Below are 21,891 nucleotides of genomic sequence, written 5' to 3' on the forward strand. Positions count from 1 at the left end.
TTCTTTTGTTACTTTTTAAAAAACCTTCCCACTCCCCCAAAAAATCAGTAAGTTATTCAGTGTTTGATGCTTTTTATCCAAACCTTTAAGAGGCCATTTTCTTGATAATTTATGATTCTAGACAATTTTGGAGAATTCATCACAATTTCTAATTTTGACATTTCATCAACATTTTGAAATTCTGTAAAAAAAAAAAAAAAAGAAAAGAATTTTCAATAAAAATGTTGCAAAAATTACATCCAATTTTTGATCAGCTCTGCCATTTAGCAGCTTGACTGCTTGTGCACCATTTCTGGTGAGCAAGCAGGTTATACAGTGGTTTAGACTGCATTGCTGCTTTACAATTGTGTAGGGGGCTTCTCAGTTCTGACTACAGACTGGAAATATGGGTCATGTTGAAAGTAGAAAGGGAGAGGTGCCAGGACTAAATCATAAATGTTCTGGGCCTGATTCATTTTGCTCATGGTCAGTTTGTGCCAGCCTAGGCAGTGCAAAGTGACCACAAAATGAGCCCCTTTGTAGAATAGCTCCAGGGTAATGTAGGGTGCATCTGCAGAAAACACGAAGCAGGCAGGAACCCCCATCACAGTGAAGCATGTTTGGAACAAGCTGGGATTGAGAAGGGGTGTATCCTGCATCCTGGCTATTTCCAATAGCTGTAAGGCCCAGAAGGGTCCTTACATCCAGAGTACAACTCACACAGCTGACCTAACTAGCCCTGGGCTGATCTTGACTGTGATGGCTCCAGGTTCTGAGGGATACAAGCTGCCCGTCCCCCTCAGTCCCTGAACCAGCCTCAGTGCTGGAGCAGGAATAAATGTACTACTCTGTGTGCTCTACTCTCAATGGGCTGTCAGCCATTTTCACAGCCATTAGGAAGTTTAGCTCCAGATCAGAAGTAATTGCTCTCATGGAGTTGCTACTGATAGGAGTCTGAAGCTGGAGAATATAATTTAACTTGTACTTGTAGCCATAAAAGTAAGTTACATCTCCAATATTAAGAGAATGGCACATACAGATCCAGGACATCAGATTGGAGCTCTCCAATATGCAACTGCAGTGGCTCCTAGGTTAGATTGGCGCAAGTGTATCTGCCACAAGCAAAGTGAATCTAATTTCGTTTTTAGACAGACTACGTATGTTTGTTTGATTACCAAAATTTCTAGAACTGGCCTTGGGACATTGTGAACCTCTTAAAATGACTAGTTCTACTGCTTGCGGGAGGATATAGCCTTTTCCTGACCTGGACTCCTTTCAATTGCAGACGTGTCAGTTTGTCTTAACAGGACTGTGGCATAGGTTTCATTCTCAATATTTTGTATTTTAGGATATTTGGTTTTAGCTATTACATTTGACAGATTTCATTTCAAGCATTTGATAATGATTATTTATGAAATGCTTAAATGGAAACTTGGCAGAGATAACAGCCAAAAGAAACAAACCCTTAAAAATTATACTGAGCAAGGCTTGAAAAATTTACCACAGAAGATAGTGGAGACAACACAAAAGACTGGGGAGAGGGCCACCAGCCAGTTCAAAGGGTCCAGTACCTCAGCTGCATCTCTTAGCTTTCCCATGCAGCAATAGAATGAAACTGACGTAATTCTTTGTCAGGTTCACTTTGGTTACCGGGTTCTGAATAGCAGTCCTGAAACCAACCAGTGTCTTGTTATGTATGGCAGAAACCTCTAAGAAAGTTAGAAGCAGCAGCTGAAACACTGGAGCTTAGATACAGTAGACTTAGGAATCATAGAAATGTAGGTCTGGAAGGGATCTCAAGATGCCAAGTCCAGCCCCCTGCGCTGAAGCAGGACCAAGTAAACTGAGACTATTCCTGACAGGTGTTTGTCTAGCTTGTGCTTAAAAATCTCCAATCATGAGGATTCCACAACCTCCTTTGGAAGCCTTCCTTAACTACCCTTATAGTTAGAAAGTTTTTCCTAATATCTAACCTAAATCTTCCTTGCTGCAGATTAAACCCATTACTTCTTGTTCTACTTTAGTAGAGATGGAAAACAATTGATCATTGTCCTCTTTATAACAGTTGTTAATATATTTGAAGAGTATCATCAGGTTCCCCTCAGTCTTCTTTTCTCAAGATTAAACATGCCCAGTTTTTTTAACCTTTCTTCATAGCTGAGGGTTTTATTTAAACTTATCATTTTTGTTTGCTCTTCTCTGGACTGTCTGCAATTTATTCACATCTTTTTCTTAAAGTGCAGTACCCAGAATTGGACACAGTTCTCCAGCTGAAGGCTCAGCAGTACTAAGTAGAGGAGGACACATGCCACCCTGTCTAACATATGACATTCCTAGTAATACACCCCAGAATATTAGCCTTTCACAACTGCATCACACTGCTGACACACATTCAATTTGTGATCCATTATAATACTCAGATCTACTACCACCTAGCCAGTTATTTCCCATTTTGTAGTTGGGTGTTTGATTTTTCCCTCTTAAGTGTAGTACTTTGCACTAGTCTTTATTCAATTTATCTTGATGATTTAAAGACCAATTCTCCAATTTGTCAAGGTTATTTTGAATGCTAATCCTGTTCCCCAAAGTGCTTGTAACCTCTCCCAGCTTGGTGTCATCTGCACATTTTATAAGCGTACTCTACACTCCATTATCCAAGTCATTAATGAAAATATTGAATGGAAATGGACCCAGGACTGACTGGACTCCACTAGATACGCCACCCCAATTTGACAATAAACCTTTGATAACTACTCTTTAAGTATGGTCTTTTAACCAGCTGTATACACACCTAATAGTAATTTCATTAAACCACATTTCCCTAATTTGCTAATGAAAAGCCTTAATAAAATCAAGATATATCATATCTACTTCTTCTCCTCATCCACTAGGCCAGGAACCCTGTCCAAAAAGGAAATTGGGTTGGTTTGGTCTGATTTATTCTTGACAAACCCATGCTGGCTATTTCTTACAACCTATAATTCTCTGGTGCTTACAATTGATTGTTTGGATGAAAACACTGCATCTGTTTACATTTGGTTCATATTTGGAACATTATCTTTGCAGCCATAAAGGCTAGAATCATAATTATTTTTATTTCAAAACTTAAAATTCTTCATAAAGTGATGGCCTAGGCCCCTGCACTCACCAAAGAAAGTTCTCCACTTGCCCTTGGTGAGTGGGTTTGTCTCTAGATCTGATTGTTAATATTTTCTCTATCCATGTGGTCAGCTAGATTACCAGATTTGTGGTATTGGTACAAAAGAAAATATACATGAATATATATCTTCGTCAGTTAGACCTCCCACTCCTCTACCTAACCTCCATGGCCTCAATATAAATGTGCATAATAGGTTTTTGTTTTTTTTTTTTTTTTTTTTTTTTTTACAGTGCAAGATAAGAAGTAAGGACCAGACTAACTACTTTGTAGGATTTTTCTTGTGCATGGCAGTAAATCCTGAGTTTTAGAAAGCATGCAGTATCAGAGCCATAGACAAAGTATTTGCACTTGCTTATCCATTGGGCTTTATAGTACACAGAATCTAATAACTGTCTCCCGTACAGATAGTGCATTCAAAAAATTGGCATAGTACTCACTTCCACAAAGTCAAACCTCTCACCCCCTCTTACATTTAATTTTGAAAATATGCTTTGTTGCTTGTTGTATAGACCCTTTCAGTAAAAACTAACAATGAGTATTATCTAATTTTTGTATGAAAAGACTGAAATTTCCTAATTGGATTTTCAGATTACAAAATATCACATTTCTAAAGTAATACTATTCTCTTTACAGTCTTCCAATTAAACAATTATACTTTGTCTATGTTAGAGCACTGTAAATTCACTTATGACTAGAGTATTAAAAATAGTTTATAAAAATGAATTAATTGATAGAGGTAGCTATACTCATATTCTTTCATATAACTCTATATTCATGAATTTCACATGCAAGATAATCTTCATTTTTTCTTTTGCACTGGTATATGATTTTGTCCAGAACAGTTAAACCATTGTTTCTGTGATAAGATGGAATTCCAGTTTTGTAGAGAAAAGTTAAACAGACCAAACATAGTTGCTAGATAAAACTATTACCATTCTGAATGCTTGGTTCACAACTATGGCATCATGAAGAATTCTTGATACTATCTGTGAACAGCATTCATAACCTCTGCTGTTTGTCTGAGTAAACGTCAGAGTGCTCAAGGAGAGAGCGATATTAAACAGACTACCTTGCACCAGAAAAGGAGGGGTGGGGGAGAAAAGGGCACAATATTTATGAGTCCAGGAACTATAAGTTGTAATTTAATGAGATCAAAGCATTTGCTGTTTATTTGCTGCACTAGCCGCTTTGGATAAACTAGTTAGAAAACAGATAATGTTTTTTTAAAAAGTGCAGGATATTTAAAAGATTATAAAGGCTATAAAATCAAAGGCATATTTTAAATGGAAAATCATGTTGTAAAGGTTTCTAATATTAAATTAATTTAGTGTTCTCTTGAGATTAAGTAATTAATGTTACAGAGAAAGCAAAGATCCCCAAAATTTATGGTCAGTTCCTGTTTTTGCCAGATATCCACTGCTCTTCCTTTTTTTCTGCTATTTCCCAGGAGTACACAGAAGTTGTCATTGGTGTACTAATGGGTACTTTTACTCCTGTTGTATGGCTCGGCACAGGAGTTCCCTACCAATATCAACTATAATGTAACTCTACTACTTTTGTAATAGGGAGAGACAGTAGCAATATTTATACAACCCCTCTTGGTAGATGACTTGATGGTTTTTTTTGTTTGTTTGTTTTACACTGATAGTTAAAACAAACAGTCATTACTATTAATTTAATGTATATTACTTAATTTCATTTGTTTTGGTATTTCTGTACTTTTTTAAAGAAAGGGCACGGGTCAGGATAGTGTAAAGATTTCTCTGTTTTGAGTTGCAGTGCTGATACTGGATGAACTATTTATGCATGTTTCCTGTGTTAAGGAACTGAAGAAAGTAACTACAGACTTGATAAGGTCCAAGGTCACATGTCAGTACAGGGTGGGAGAAGAAAACATCAATCTTACAGCAAAGGAACAGCAGTTACAAGAACTACAACAAAAAATCAGAATGGTATTCAAGAAGCTCTTAACATTTGTTGCCTAATGTTTCCTCTTGCTCATTTAAAAAACAGAGCTGTAATGATTTCCAAGTGATGCATACATGTTTCTATACCTTTTTGAGAACTGAATATTTGTAGTGACAATTATTTGATTTTAAATACTACATTTTCTAGGAAACTAAATTATAAATGTAAGATATTTTATTATTTATAAGATCAAATGTCTTTCAAGCACTAAATGTCATTAAATTGCTCTCGATAAGGATGAAAAATCAGTTTAATGTAATTTTATTAAAGAAAATGTATTAATATAAAGATTGTTGCATAATATTTTCATACATTACTTAATGTTCATTTTATATTTTGTTAAGGAAACAGAGATTAATAAAAATCTCAGTGAAGAAAATGCACACATTAAAGAAGAGAAACAGGTGAGCGGTTAATGCAATTTTGCTGTTTAAAGTTGATTAATAATACTTGTGATCAGAAATATTTGGCCATTTAAGAAATGTGCTCTAAACTCTTAAAATTAACTATGTTCAGCATTTTACTTTTCAGAAGTAATTTAATGTTGATTTTAATAATAAAAACAGGATCTTACTGTTTTATATCAAATCAATTAATAGGACACACATTATTTTATTAATTTTGTTTTCCACATTATATTTCCAAGTCTTCATTTATTTAGTTAAATTTCAGACAAGAGAAACCTGGCATACCAATGAAAATAATCTTCTACATATGTATTCAATAAAGATATGCAGTAAGGATTGTAGAATACTTGTTTCCTCTTTCTGCACACTGGTACCCAACAAATTACTTGCATTTCACTGGTAGTCCATCCAGTTAAAATTGGGATCATGTGTCAAGCATCCAAATAAACTACTCAAACACACATTGACTGTAATAGCAGTGTACTGTACTGCTTTGCAGGATATCTCATGTAAAAGTGATCTTTTCTTAGGTCATAAAAGACTCCCTCTCCATAGGTCATTAATACCAGGCATGTCAAAAAAGTGATGTACATGTTCTTAGGGAGGGGAAGGAACAGAATACTGACCACATTACCCATTGAGCACTCATTAAAGGGTGATCTAGCAGTACCATCGTAGTCTCAGAAGACTGTATTTTTACTTTACTTTTGAAGAATGCTTGACAGTAGAACTAGAAAAAGTAGGTAATGGATGCTTATTAGAGTTTAACTTAATGACTCTCACAGACCTAAGTTGTGCTAAAAATACTCCATGGAGTGATACTTTCAGTCTGGTGTATGGGTATGTTTGTATCCTTAAAAAAAATCCACAAAGAGCCTCCTGCCTCCACCCAAAAAACCACCATGGCTAAAAACCCCTAAACGAAGCAGTTAGAGAGAAAAAGACATCCTTTTAAAAATTTGAAGTCAAATCCTATTCAGATAAATAGAAAGGAGCATCAACTCTGGCAAGCCAAGAGCAAAACTGTAATTAGGCAGGACAAAAGAGGATTTGAAGAGCACCTAGCAAAAGACAAACTAACAACAAAATTTTTTGTAAGTACATGAAAAACAGGAAGCCTGTCAAACTGAGTGGCGCTACTGGATGATCAACATGCTAAATGAGCACTCAGAGAAGACCAGTCATTGCAGAGAAGTTAAATGAATTCTGTGCATTGGTCTATACTGCAGAGGATAAGAGGGACATTCCCACATCTGAGCCATTCTTTTTAGGGAACAGATCTGAGGAACTCTCCCAGACTGAGGTGTCAGTAGAGGAGGTTTTGGAACAAATTGAGGAATTAATCAGTAATAAGTGATCAGGACCAAATGGCATTCACCTAGGAGTTCTGAAGGAACTCACATATGAAATTGCAGAACTACTAACTGTGGCATGTAACCAGCCACTTAAGTCAGCCTCTGTACCAGTAGACTTTCAGACCTCCATGTGGTCTCTAATTCTGTGTACACAGATACTAGTACTTAAACATTTAGTTACCTGATTTTGCCTGAAAAAAAGAGACTACCTATAGTATATGAAAGAAGTCAGAAAACTTTCAGTTTTGAATCTCTTTAGAGATAAATTAATGTACGAGTTTGGTATGAGTCTCTCTTTCAATTCCATTCAACATTTAAGAATATTTTCTATCCCAAAATCAATTATGTCACACATTGCATCTGTGCAAATCATTTACTAGTAGCTACTGGATTACTGTTTAGGAGCAAGTTCTGTAGGGATTTGTGGATATATGTTGCTTGTTTAGGTCATTCTCTATCTTGGGACCTTCAGAAATGTGTCTTACATATTGTTTCATGTAAAGTGGCTTTTATTTTCTCCATCACATCTGCTTTAGCTAGCAGGCTTTGTCAACAGAGTCACCATTTTGTGTGTGTTATGAAGATACCTTGGTCTTTTCTTTTCTTTTTTTATCAGTCTACAGTCTTCAGGGTGATCCTAGATTTACACCTTAATCAACCAGTTATTTGGGTGGTCCTCTCTTTGAGATCTTATTTTTCTTGAAACAAGGACGTCCTGCAGTCTTTAAATTCCATCTGTCCTGGAGAGCATTTCCTGCCATTTAGAGTGTATTCCATTCAATAACATTGAGTTCTTCTTAAAAATAGACTCTCTCTCTCTCTCTCTCTGCAGGACATGAGAAATTTTAAGACTCTAGGATTGTAGTATAATAGGAGCCCTTCAGGAGTAAGGTAGTGTACTGGCCTTTCATGTATGGAGATCTGAGCTCAAAACTGTCACAAAAAGAAATTAATTTGGTGGTTTGATCCTGTTTAACTGTGGTGTAGGTGTTCAGGCTCAGGCTGTAGCCTGGGTTCTAGGAGCCTGCAAGGTGGGAGGGTCCTGGAGCTCACGAGTCCAAATGTCTATGCCACAATTAACAGCCCTACAAGCCTGAGGCAGCTGGCAGAGATCAACCGCAGGTGTCCAATTGCAGTGTAGATATACCTTCTGTTCACCATGACACAAACACCACAAATTTGGCATAAGTGTCAGCTGCTTCTTAGGAGAATCCCAAAACTGGAAGAGCAGCAGCGATATTGCAGGTCAGAACTGTAGTTTGCATTAGTAAAGCTGGGGAAGAAATTTACACAGTATTACATAGTATTTAAGTGAGAGCTACTAGTCCCTCACCATCATGAATATTGAATCCCTAAGAGCCACACTTTGAACCCTATACAGTGGTGAGTAGTTACTCTTGGGAATTCCTGTGAAATCAATGGAATATTTGTGTGAGTAACTGCTCACACAAGTAAGGGATTCACAATCTGGCCCTAAATTCATCTCAGAATTTTAAAATGCATGTGTTATTTTTAGTTCCAATGGGCCCATCATTATAGCATTCTGGGGGGATATACCCCAGAAAGATCAGATGCTTGCTGCAAAGTCTGATAAACCTGAATTGTATCACAACATTCTGATGTTCATGTCATAATACACCATTACTGTGTGTAAATTCCAGCCCAGTAGAGTCTACATTCAGAAGATGGAGAACAGTTTTCAGGATCATCTGTTTGTGAAAGTGGTTGCCTGTTTCCTCTGGGGTCTTCCAAACTGGCAGTGATATATATTGCCATAACATTACTCTGCCAAATGTGCTGAACTCAAAACTGTGAAGTGCAGACAGAATTTGGCGCATTTAAACATGTCTTGTTCAGATGGGTCCAGAACTGCTACTGAACTGTTCATCAAGTGGCATCATATAAGAAAATACCTTGAGAAGAACTTTACTATTATATTGTTCCACAGAAAAAGGCCACAGAGGAGTTGAGTAGCTCTTTCATCTTCCACCAACCCCCTCCCAAAACTGATACTGATAATTTAAAAAGAGAAATAGTGATATTAATGTAAATTATGTAATCTATTAACTGAGGAAAGAACACATGTGTTAATCAAAAATAAAGTATTTGTAAAACATCCATTATTTTCTTTATGCTCAAACTTCACAAACTAAACAAACTAATATACCATGATTTGTTTGTTTATTTTCATAAGGAGATTATCAGTTCTCTACAACATATGCAGCAGCTGTTTCAGCGACTGACCCAAACAAATGTCAGAATGGAAAGTGAATTGAATGCACTGAAAGAAGAATATAAGGTCAGATTTTTCTTGATTATACAATCTACTACTACCTGCTGTATACTTTTGAAGAGTGTAGGGCTGTTAAACACATCAGAATGCTTTTCAGAACTTTTGACCTCTGATCCTCTGGTCCCTCAGCTCCTTAATTTTCAGTATGAACCTTGAAACACACCCTGTTCCCTAAACTCCTCAAAGAAAAAGATGGCTGCCAATTTTCACCAATTTTTTTCTAGAGGATAAAGCAAATCTTAGTTAACCTCAAGACTGTTGTTTTAGTTAAGTGATTTTTGTTGTTGTTGTTAAGATGTGTTGGTTTTTTTTTTTTTTTTTTTTAGAAAATTGAGTTCTGAAAATCAAGGAGCAAGATCCTGTCCTCAATTTCAGCAAAATTCAGGGCAAAAGGGCTGGCATAACGACATCCGGAGCATAGTGCCACCTTCCCTCACCCTCCTTGGCATAGGCTGCATGTTAAAAGTGGTGAAGGGGCAGATCAGAGTATGCTGAATTTGACAAATTAAACCACTTTCAATGAGTGGCAGTAGCTATGTCCACAGGAGAGCTCTCTCCCATTAGCGTAGAGTGGCTACATGAGTTATCTTACAGCAGCGCAGCTGCAGCAGTACAGCTGTGCCATTATAAGGTCTATAGTGTAGACCAGCAGTTCCCAAACTTGTTCCGCCGCTTCTGCAGGGAAAGCCCCTGGTGGGCCGGGCCGGTTTGTGTACCTGCCGCGTCCGCAGGTTTGGCCGATCGCGGCTCCCAGTGGCCGTGGTTCGCTGCTCCAGGCCAATGGGAGCGCTGGAAGCACGTTGCCAGCAGCTCCCATTGGCCTGGAGCAGCGAACCGCGGCCACTGGGAGCCGCGATCGGCCAAACCTGCGGACGCGGCAGGTACACAAACCGGCCCGGCCCACCAGGGGCTTTCCCTGCAGAAGCGGCGGAACAAGTTTGGGAACCACTGGTGTAGACATACCTTAACTATCTAAAGGTATTTAGAACCATTTATACACATAAAGAGGATTCCACAGTGAACAAATAGCTCAGATATTGCCTAACTTCCAACTTGTAGCAGCAGAAAATCTCCAATCAAAGGCACACCTGAATTGGAGCACTCATAGGGACACCACTCGAAGAAGAAGAAAAAATAATACATTTCTGTTTGAACTGTGAAAGCGAATCTAGTTCCCAATCAGTATACATATCTACTAAAAAAACAAAAACCCACAACTTTCCAAACTGGAACTAATTGATATCCTAGTTGAAAGTCTCAGCAAAGAGGCTAAGAAGTGACTGGAGCTTAAAATAGCCCGTCATCCTGTGCACGCTACCACTGATGCTGGCGGAACTTATGTTGTTGATCAGGTGTGTTTTTTCACACCCCTCAGCAATATAAGTTTTGCCGACATAAGTGATAGTGTTGACATGGCCTTAGTCAGTCATAAGTTTTCCATAATGTTTCCTTTTTAAAACAAACAAACAAACCAAAAAATCCTTCTTTTCTGTGTCAGATTTCCTGCTGCTAAGTCAATCCCTTAGAGTAGAACAAAAGTCTCCACGTTTTAATAACTTTCCATCTTGTAAGCCAGTGATGCTCATTATGCCTTGGTGAGAGGCACATCCCTGAGAGAGATGCCATTTGCAAGTCATTCGCAAGCAGAACACAGAATATAAGAGAGAGACTTGCTTGAATTTGTTTTTGCTGGAGAGATTGATACACCCCTCTTCATGTCCTGGAGTGGCTGGAAATGAAAACTCTAAGCAGTGCTCTTCAAAAAGCACTGCTGTCAGCTCTGTAGCTCGTAGCTCTGAGGGTCACATCTAAGAAAGTCTCTTCTTCAACTGGTAAAACTTCTGAGGTCAGGGGAAGAAAGGAGCACCACTCCGCTAAGGGGCATTAATCCAGGTCACTGTCAACATGTCCTGGCTCTAAGAGGCAGAATTCCTCTTGCTCTGCCACAGAAAAGGGTAGCTCATGCTTAGGAAGGGTCCATCTGGCACCGATGCAGGCACTGGTTATTTTATCCCAGTTACAACTGTTGCAGAATGTCACTGTGTGGCTACCAGCTGAGCAATCCCTTGTGGCCTTAGGATGACCTTGCAAATGACTCCTGCCTCAGTTTCCTCCTTCCACAGGCTTCTTCAGTAACTCACCAACCCTTTTCTCCATTCACACTCTCTCTCGGATTGTAATATATTAAAATTTAGCAAACATTTAAAGTAAAGTTCATATTCATCCATTTACACCTTATCAGGTCACTGCCAAGCCTTTCCTGCCTGTACTCTTCCCAAGTCTTATGCTTCAACTCAGAAAGCTGCAGGGCTGGCTGAGCTTGGTGTACTCCTCTATTTGTCATTCATTGGATATGGTGGCTGGAGGGCTAACATCATTCTTAGACTGTTTCAATTGGTAGATAGACCAATCCAGTATGTGTGTGGGAGTTCCGTTTGCTCCCCATCAACTAACTTTGAGTTTGGTTATGGATGCTTCTGCCTTAGGTTGGGGGGCCCACCTGCAATCTCAGTAGATTCAGAGACTGTCTGGTCTAGCCAGGATTTAGCTCTCCATATAATGTAAGAGTTGAAAGCCATTCATCTAGCTTGTCACACTTTCCTTCCCCATATCAAGGGAAGAAATTTGCTAGTACTTATGGTCAACATGCAGCCATGTTCTGTTTGAACAGAGAGCGGTCATATCAACACTTCTTTCCCAAGAGGCAATGCTGCTTTGGGACTTGTCACTAACTCAATCCATCTCAAAGCCTCCCACCTTCTAGAACAGTCTGGCAGACCTACTGAGCAGGTTTTTCACTAGTCACCACGTGTGGTCTCTGCCCAGATATAGTCAGGTTCGTTTTTCAACTGTGTGCAACCTGCATCAACAGGAAGTGTCATTCATTTTGTTCTCTAGCATGGTCTCTGATGGATGCTTTCCTATTTCCCTGGAAATACAAAATCATGTACACATATCCTCTGGTTCTGCTCCTTCACAGAGTGTTGTTAAAATCAAGCAGAACCATGCTTGAGTGATACACATAGCACCGGCGTGGCCTCACCAGTGTTGCTTTTCCACTGCTGAGCCTCTCAACTAAGGCTCCATTGACACCACAAGACCCAGATCTGATATCACAGGACCACAGTCATCTCCATTCCATTCAGGAGGTCCATTATACAGCCTGGATGCTCCATGGTTAACACCTCAGGAAGAGATCTGTTCAAAGGAGTTACAAAACATTATCTTGAATAGTAGGAAGATTTAGACTAGGTAGCTTTATCTGTTGAAATGGAAGTCTCTCTCTGTCTAGTCCACAATAAGGGGTTTCCAATACAACATGTGCTGGACTATTTGTTATACCTGAAACACCAAAGTCTTGCCATTAGTTCTGCCAGGATTCACCTAGCAGCTATCTCGGCTTTCAACCTTCTGGATTGACATAGGACTGGAGAAAACAGAGTGATTATCAATCAGGATTTTGAAGGGTCTGGACCAGTTATATCCCCAAGTAGAGGATCCTATTCCCCTTGTGATTTAAGCTTAGTACTGGCAAAACTAATGGGTTCTCCCTTTGTACTGCTGACTACCTGTTAATTACTCCATCTTTTAATAAAGGTAGCCTTTTCAGTGGCAATTATCTTAGCAAGAAAAGTAGGTGGATTGAGAGCTCTGATATCTGAACCACCATATGCAGTCTTCTACAAGGACAAGGTATGCCTATGCCCTCATCCAAAGTTTTTCACCAAAATGTTTTTCACTTCCACGTCAGTCAGCAATATGTTTACGAATTTTCTTCCTAAGCCTCATGCTCATACACGAGGATAGGCTCTATATGTTGGATGTTAGCAGAGTGTTTTAGCATTTTACTTGACAGGAATAAATCATTTAGCTCATCCTTGCAATTATTCATGGAAGTTTCAGATAGGATGAAGGACCTTCCAATCTCTTCTCAAAGAATTCCGTCATGGATCTCCTCCTGTATAGGATTGTGCTGTGACATGGCCAATATTACTCCATTGAACAGGATGTTAGCACAGCCAACCAGAGCACATGCAGCTTCTGCAACTCTTCTAGCTCAAGTACTTATTTTGGACATTTGTAGACCTGCAACTTGGTCTTCATTTTGCATACTGTTGCTTCTCATTATGCCATCTCTCAACAGTCTAGAGAAGACGCCAGATTTGGACTGTAGTCCTTTAATCATTATGCAGGTAGACTCTGATCCTACCTCCAGATTGAAATGCTTGAGAGTCATCTGAAGTGGAATGGACATGGGCAATCACTTGCAGAAGAAAAACTGCTATTAACCTGTAATTATCGTTCTTTGATTTGCATTGCACATGTCTAATCCACATCTCACCCTCCTTCCTCTGTATATTGGAGTCTGTCTGGTAAGAGGGAACTGAGCGAGGTCGAGGGCAGCTCAGTCCTTTATAGTATTATGCAGCAGCATGAGGCAGTAGAGGGGGCATGTGCCACCCCTATGAGCACCCCAAGGGAAAAATCTGATGCTAGTGTACTGGATGTGCACAGACATAAAGTGGAATGGATACGTGCAACACATCTCAAAGAACAACTCCTAGAGCTCAGGGCCATTTGCCGGACTTGCACAGCATTCCTTCCACTCCTGAAAAGGTTGACCATTCAGATTATGACAGACAACACCATGGAGATGTTTTATATCAACAGGCAACGGGAAACAAGATCCACCCCGCTTTGTCAGGAAGCTGTACATCTATGGAATTTCTGCATTTGACATTAAATTACCCTAAAAGCCCTTAACTTACAAGGCTTGCAGAATGTTCTGGAAGACCACCTGAGGAAGCAGTTTGGAAGTAACATGTGATCAGTAAAAGATACCATCATGCAGGACATCTTCGTCAGATAGGGGGACCTGTTTGCAATGAAAGAGAACAAGAAATGTCTCAGATTCTGCTCCAAAGGAATCAGTGCCAGGATTCTCTGTCAGATGTGCTGCTGATCCCCAGGGCTCCAGGACTAATGTATACATACCCTCCAATCCCATTAGTTGTAAGAATCATCAGGAAATTCAGACAGCAATCAGCCAGATGATCACACTGGCACTGGCCTTGCTAAGGCAGGTCTGAGTCTCAGACTTGATGAATCTCTCCATTTGACCTCCAGTCCTACTACCTCTTCCAGCTAGATGTAATCTTCCAGACAGAGGGGAAAATCCTCCATCTTGATCCAGCTTTTCTGAACCTCACTGCATGGATGCTGGCTGGTCAACAGCAGTGGAAGGGAACATTTCTTTATGGGTCCAGACTATCTTTTATTATTTAATTAGGTGGGTGTTAGTATATTTCCCCCACAGATCATGAAGTAAGCTTCTCCATACATGTAGGAATGAGCTACTGTAGGTTTTTAAATGCTGAATATTATATTCATTCTCCAAATATTTTATAGTGTGGCTACATTAACTAGACAGTGATTATAGGCATGTTAAGATTAAGTAAATCAAAAAGTAATTTGATATTTTTGTAGCTATAAAGTGAAGTAGAAAAGAATTCCTTTGAAGAATGTTTTATATCTGACATTTTTTCAGAAGTGGTTTCAAAGAATCACAGCAAAATCCTATAAATACAGTTGATCATGTAGTTACATGCATTAAAACTGTGTTTACATTTTCAAATGTGTTTGTATGATCTTTATAGAAGGTAATGGATACCGTAAGTCTTTTATCTTCTGCACTTTGTTATAAAAATATGATAGGATAAAATTCCAGCAGTACTAGAGAGATGTGTGAGAACTGTTACTGTTGATTTACATGAGCTTGCTTTTAATTTATCAATATGACAGTAAAGTTGACACTGAGTAAGCCCAGAAACATTAGAAGCACAATTATGACAGCATAAAAAAACCTTAATAGCATATTACTATTCTTTTTAAAGCACTTTTATTCAATTTCAGTAAACCAATAAAAATAAAGGGCAATCAGACATACACTAAATATTTGACATACCAACAGATGTGTTTTACAATTTTAAATTAAACAATTCAAATTATAGAAAAGGTTATTAAGCAAGTTTGAGTATAAGTTGTGATAACAAAAGACAAAAATATTTTCTTTGGTTATACTGTAGTTTTTTCTTTAAGTACACTGGGATTTGATTGTGCTACATTTCATATTTCTCAGCTCTACACTTCATATTACTTTTTCAGCACATTAAAACTTATGCAGTGAAACTGAATAATGGCAAGTGTTTTTATACCCTTTTATAGCCATTTCTTTTTCATAACCTCCCCCTGTTTCCTGTTAGCTATACTATAAGCACCTTTCTGTTAATTTATGAAAATTATTGTTGAGTGAGCACATTATCACTGATCTGTATGGCACTTTCAGCATGTTAGAAGCAAAGGTCCAAGCAACATAAAACACATCAAAATTCATTAATGTGATATTGATTATTTTTTGGATAATTAATTTTATTGCAGACCCTTGAAAGAGATAATGAGCTGCAAAGGGAGAAGGCAAAAGAAAATGAAGAAAAGTTCCTTAATCTTCAGAATGAGCATGAGAAAGCACTAAGAACTTGGAAAAAAGATGTAAGTTTATTAAATTAAATGTTAGTATAGTCAAAGGGTTTTGGAATAGTCAAACATTTCAAATAATTCCTAAAACCCATGAAAATATTGCAAAAATAATGTATGAAAAAGTCAAATATTTTCTTTCCTGGACACTCCAAATTTGTGTCAAAAAATATTTTAAAAGGTAGATTTAGTAGAAACTCCATTTGACTTCTGCATTTTAGAAGGCCAGGCGTGCATCTCTTTTGGGCCTACACCACATAGGCCAAATGGAGGCTTTTGTTTTGTTTGTTTTTTAATTTAACCTTAGCACTTAGTAGTTCCAGACTTATGCTTTTGTCAACCACTGTTTACATCGGAGGTATTGATGTTTCCTTAGCATGCACTAATACCAGGGGTTCTCAACCTTTTCCTTTCTGAGGCCTCCCCAACATGCTATAAAAATTCCATGTCCCACCTGTGCCACAACTACTGTTTTTCTGCATATAAAAGCCAGGGCCAGCATTAGGGGGTAGCAAGCAGGGCAATTGCCTGGCTCCCATGCCACAGGGGACCCTGCCAAGCTAAGTTGCTTAGGTTTCAGCACTGGGTGGCAGGGCGTGGGGCTTTGGGCTTCAGCCCCATGCAGTGGGGCTTTGGCTTTCTGCCCTGGGCCCCAGCAAGTGTAATGCCAGCCCTGCTTGGTGGCCCCCCTGAAACCTGTTCCCAGCCCCCTCAGGGAACCTCAGATTCTGGGTTGAGGACCACTGTACTAATGTATTTTGCATTTACATTGGCTAAATTATATTTCTATTACAGAACCTTGTCATAGTACCTAAACTATTACAAATATACCATTTGCATTTTCTAGTTTGTATTCCTGTACATTAAAAAAGTCATTTATAAATTATACATTACATTATAAAAGTCTAGTGTAACCCCCCATAAATTGAAATTATGAAAATTAAAGGAACTTTATCAAGATTATTTGGCTTAAGTACTGACCTACCCTCAATATTTGTTTTTAGTGGTACTACTTTATATGTATTTTAAAACAAATATTGAATGGTTTCTTAAAAAAAACCAACAACTCAGTAACAGCAACTTTGCAGTAAATTTGCAATAACAAATCAACTATAATAATATGAGATATTATACATACAAAAGAGGAAGGGAAATATTTTGGGGTAAGAAAATAAACTTTTCATGTTTTCAAGGTATTTGTGAAAACATGGCAAACTGTCAACAGCTTTTTTTTTTATATATAGTTTTTAATTTCTATCCTGGCTTTCCCTTGATCAATACACATGGCTCTTCTTGAAGAACACTGGTTACAAGGAAGTAACCTCCATTTCACTGCAGGGTAGAATAAAAGACTAACAAAGTAATTTTCCCTCCCTTGGTATTCACCCCTTCTTGTCAACTGTTGAGACTAGGCCACTTCCACCTAAATTGAATTGGCTCGTTAGCACTGACCCCTCACTTAGTAAGGCAACTCCCATCTTTTCATGTGCTATAATGTATATTCTGTTTACTGTATTTTTCACTCCATGCATCTGATGAAGTGGGTGCTAGCCCACAAAAGCTTATGCCTAATAAATTTGTTAGTCTCTAAAGTGCCACAAGGACTCCTTGTTGTTTTTGCTGATACAGACTAACACAGCTACCACTCTGAAACCTAACAAACACAGTTACCACTGTCTATGCATTTGAGTCTTACAAACTGGAATAAATGGTGACCAAAACCCAGGCTAGAGCAAGAAGAGGATAAGAGATAATGGAAATGTGTCTAAAATCTGTATGTTGAGTGTATGTCGGCACAGCAATTAAATACCTGGGCTGACCTGGGTCAGCTGACTCACGTTTGTGGGGCTGTAAAACTGCTGTGTAGATGTCTGGGCTTGGGCTGGACCCCAAGCTGTGGGACTATGTGGGGGAATGGTCCCAGTGCCCACGCTCCAGCCTGAGCCTGAATGTCTACAAAGCAATTTCTAGCTCCACGAGTGTCAACTGCCCTGGGCCAGCCATGACCATGCTGTGAGTCTTTTATTCCAGTGTAGACGTACCCTGAGTGAAGGGGATAAGAAAATTGGCTGGTTTTGGTTATAGCATTCAGAGGCACCTGTTTTGTCATTTACTTCTATTGTGAGGTTTCAGATGTTTTACTTTTTTTATTATAGGTTTCAGAGTAGCAGTTTATCTTAATTTGAGAAGCTGTTGATATATCTATAAAAATTATCTTTCGGGTTTCCATATGCAAAAAGATTGGTGTGTTCACTTGTTCTGTGACCTTTCAATGATTACAGGAGGAAGACTTGAGAATAGAAATGGATGCTATTAAAAATATGCTGGTATCACTTAAAGAAGCTTATGGACATCTCCAAGACTGCCACCTTTCTCAGAAAGATCAACATACTGAGCAAGAGGAAAATCTGCAGGTAAAAATAAGGAGTATTTAATGGTTGCAAAACCTTATATTTCTTGTAAAGATATCAGTGAAAAAAGATGCTTTGGTAATGTTTGCAATCCTGCTGTGCACTCCACTTAATCTAAGCAATTTAAACTTCTGTTTTGCTCTATTCAATCATTTCTCCAACATAATGATCCAAGAACAGTCTGAAATTTACTGAGCATATAGTAGGTTTTTTCCTGTTGGTCAAGCCACTTCTGTCCCTCCTTTTGGAGCCAGACAATGTCCTGGGACCATGGGTGCTTGCTCTATCCCAACCTCCAAGCTCTCCATCCAACAGTGTGGATGCTTCATGGTTGATGCCCGTTGAAAAGTCCTGCTCCAAAGATGTTCAAAACATGCTTCTGAATAGCAGAAAACCCTCAACTAGAAATTCCTGGCTAAGTGGAAGTGCTTCTCTATTTGGTCTCAGAGGAAACGTGCATCTCCAGAACGAGCAGCCCTGGACCTCATACTGGACTATCTTCTAAATCTAAAACAACGTTTGGCTATTAGCTCTCTAAGGGTGCATCTGGCAGCTATTTTGGCCTTCCACGTATGGGTGGATAATAGATCCTTTTTTCCAACTCCATCACCCAATTCCTAAAGGATTTGGCCAGATTGTAGCCTCAGCTATGAGACCCAATCCCTCCTTGGGATTGGAACGGAGTCCTAGCAAAATTGATGGGACCCCCCCTTCAAACCCCTTGCAACTTGCTCCCTTCTTCACCTCTCTATGAAGGTGGCATTTCTAGTGGCAGTTACCTCAGCCAGAAGGGCGGGTGAGTTGAGAACTCTGGTGTCAGAACCTCTCGATACAGTTTTCCATAAAGATAAAATTTATCTTCACTCTTCACTGAAATTTCTTACAGTAGTCATCTCTAATTTTCATGTTAAACAAGCAATCTATTCATTTTTTTCTGAAACCCCATACACATAGGGATGAGGAAAAGCTTCACTCATCGGTTGTCAGAACGGCTTTAGCATTCTCCCTGGAGCATACTCAATCTTTCAGATCCTCTACACAACTGTTTGTAGTGGTTGGAGAGCGCTAAGGGCCAACCAGTTTCCACTCAGAGAATCTCTTCCTGGATCACTTATTCACTAGCTGGCTAATACCATCCCACCAGGTGGAGTGTTGGCACGTTCTACTAGAGTTCAGGCATCTTCTGCAGCTTTCCTGACACAAGCACCAATTCTAGACATTTGTAAAGCAGTGACTTGGTCATCACTCCACACTTTCACTTCTCATTACAGCCTTTCCCATCAGTCCAGAAACGGTGCTAGTTTGGGATGGTTTTCATCCCTTCCCCTTTTTAGGGGATGGACCTTCCCCCTTCAAGAAAAAGGGGAGTTCCATCAAAGATGAGCCTGTGCCGGCCCAGCCTGGTTTGAGCACCAGTGGATGCCACGTCCAATGCCTTTCACACTGCCTCTAGTAACCATATTGGGAACCATACTGGGATCCTTGGGCTGCATATCGATAACAAATTTGCCATGCCCCTCGTCTCTCTTGTGTGGACAACAGAGGAAGACATTTTCTCCTACTCCACCTATCCTTCCCTCCACTACCTCAGGCACAAGAGTCCTTTGAGAAGCAGTGAGCCAGGGCAGATAAAGGTGCTACTCTCCAAATAAATATTTCTTCATCTTCTACAGCTGATTACTTCAAACACTTCCAAGGGAATCTTTAGGGAATTCGCAATGCATTTCATTAACTCCTGGAAGAGGTCAGAGAGTTGCAGCATAAGCTCCTGGATATCCTCCACTGGACTCCCTCTACCCAAGTTGCCCTGCCTATCAGTGAGGCCTTGTTGGGTCCTGCTAAAATCCATCTAGCATACCCCTGTGATATTACATCCCAGCTAAGGACTACAGATTTTTGTTCACCCCTCCAACACCGAACTCCCTGGTTGTGGAGACAGTGAACATGGCAGACAATAACACATGAAAGCCATGCCATATAATACAGATCAAAAATGTTGATCTATTTGGCAGCAAGACCTACTTGACTCTTCAGTGTAGGATCACAAATTATCAAGCTGTCAGGACAAAGCACAATCACTCAAATTATGCCAAATTCACCATCTTTATTGAGCTGGCTAAACAGTGATAGCTGTTTCAGGCTATTATCTATGAGGGCTAACTATTAGCTAGAACATCTTTGCAAGCCTCATTGGACATGGCTTGCACTGCTGCTCAGTCCATCTCCAAAGCAGTGATCATGCAGAGGGCATCCTGGCTCCAGCTGGCTGAATTCCCAAGGGACATCTGAGGACCTTCCCTTCGATGGTCTCAAACTGTTTGCTGAAGCCACTGATGAATGGTTGTTCAGATACCTTTAAGGATACATTGAGATCCCTTGGGATTTACATGCCTACAAGCAAATGAAAGTATGCCATTTGGGATCTGCTAAAAAGATCTTGCCCCATTCCATTTTCAAGATTCCAGAGACTTTATGAATTGCCCAGGAAGAAATCAAGGGTTCAGAGGAAGGGACCATCTACATCCTCTGTATCCACTACTGAGCTCCTATCATCATTTAAGCATCAGGTTTAATGAGCTGGTAGAGGGCCCAGAAGAACCCCACAAAATGGAGTTGCATCTACACCATTCCACCCACCTCCCACCCTATGGAGACCATTTCTCTCACTTTGAATCTGCATGGGAGAGATATCAGACAAATGGGTGCTGTAGGTTATCAGATTGGGGTACTCCATCCATTTTACTTCATTGCCTGCTACCCATCCCCCTTTCTTCAGGGACCTCTCTCAAGAGTACCTCAAGACAGGAAATTGACAACCTTCTGAGCATAGGAGCCATAGAATCAGTTCCAGTTCAGTACAGAGGGAGGGGCTTTTACTCCAGTTACTTTCTGGCCCCAAAGATGAACAGGGGATGGAGACTGATCTTAGATTTAAGACTCCTAAACAACTTTGTGAAATCACAAACATTCAGGAAGTTGACTCTTGCAGCTATAATTCCATCGCTGGAACCAGGGGATTGGCTTTTGGCCCTTGACCTTCAGGATGCCTACTTTCATACAGCAATTCATCTGTCTCACAAATGATTCCTGTGATTTTTGATAGGTCAGGATCACTTCCCTTTGGCCTTTTGTCTGACCCAAGAGTGTTCTCAAAAATATTGGCAGCGGTTGCAGCTTACCTTTAATGTTTAGCAATAATTGTTTTCCTATACCTTGATACCTGGCTACTCAAGGATTGACGAGGTTTTCACTACCACAAAGATGTCAAGATTCCTGTTCCACAAGCTAGGTTTGCAGCTCAATATAGAGAAATCCATCTTAAGCCTGGTACAAACAATAGAGTTCATAGGAACCTCCTTAGATGTGATATCAGCCAGGGCTTATCTTCCCTCCAACAAATTCTTGATGTTAACAAATCTCACCTCAAAGATTCAAATCAGTCTACAGACATCTATAAGAAATTGTCTTCAACTGCTTGGACACATGGCAGCTTGCACCTTTGTGATGCAACATGCCAAGCTTTTCCTTTGATGTTTCCAGAGCTAGCTCAGGTCTGTTTATACTTCAAAAAACCAAAAAAACAAACACAGCCTGACCAAGCTGGTGTCATGTCAGTCTCTCCTCAAGTACAAGATTCTCTCAATTGGTGGAAAGACCATGACAATGTCTGTGGGGGGATTCCATTTGTTCTACCTCCTCCTTCAGTCACCAAGACACTTGCATCTCTAATGGGTGGGGGGCACATTTGGGACCCACACAACTCAGGGCAAATGATCTGCCCAAG

The 21,891-nt window shown here is 39.6% G+C and overlaps 1 protein-coding gene across 1 annotated transcript in view; it reads left to right on the forward strand.

Annotated features, from left to right (window-relative positions):
• Positions 1–21,891, forward strand: part of CCDC73 (coiled-coil domain containing 73) — a 159,824-nt gene that overhangs the window by 112,048 nt on the left and 25,885 nt on the right. Inside the window, exons 11-15 of the mRNA XM_054026161.1 lie at positions 4,963–5,091; positions 5,452–5,511; positions 9,064–9,168; positions 15,601–15,711; positions 17,979–18,110. Of these exons, the coding sequence (XP_053882136.1) occupies positions 4,963–5,091; positions 5,452–5,511; positions 9,064–9,168; positions 15,601–15,711; positions 17,979–18,110 (537 nt within the window). The remainder of the gene's footprint in view (positions 1–4,962; positions 5,092–5,451; positions 5,512–9,063; positions 9,169–15,600; positions 15,712–17,978; positions 18,111–21,891) is intronic.

The sequence above is a fragment of the Malaclemys terrapin genome, chromosome 4 (genome assembly GCF_027887155.1).
Source record: "Malaclemys terrapin pileata isolate rMalTer1 chromosome 4, rMalTer1.hap1, whole genome shotgun sequence".
NCBI lineage: Eukaryota > Metazoa > Chordata > Testudines > Emydidae > Malaclemys > Malaclemys terrapin.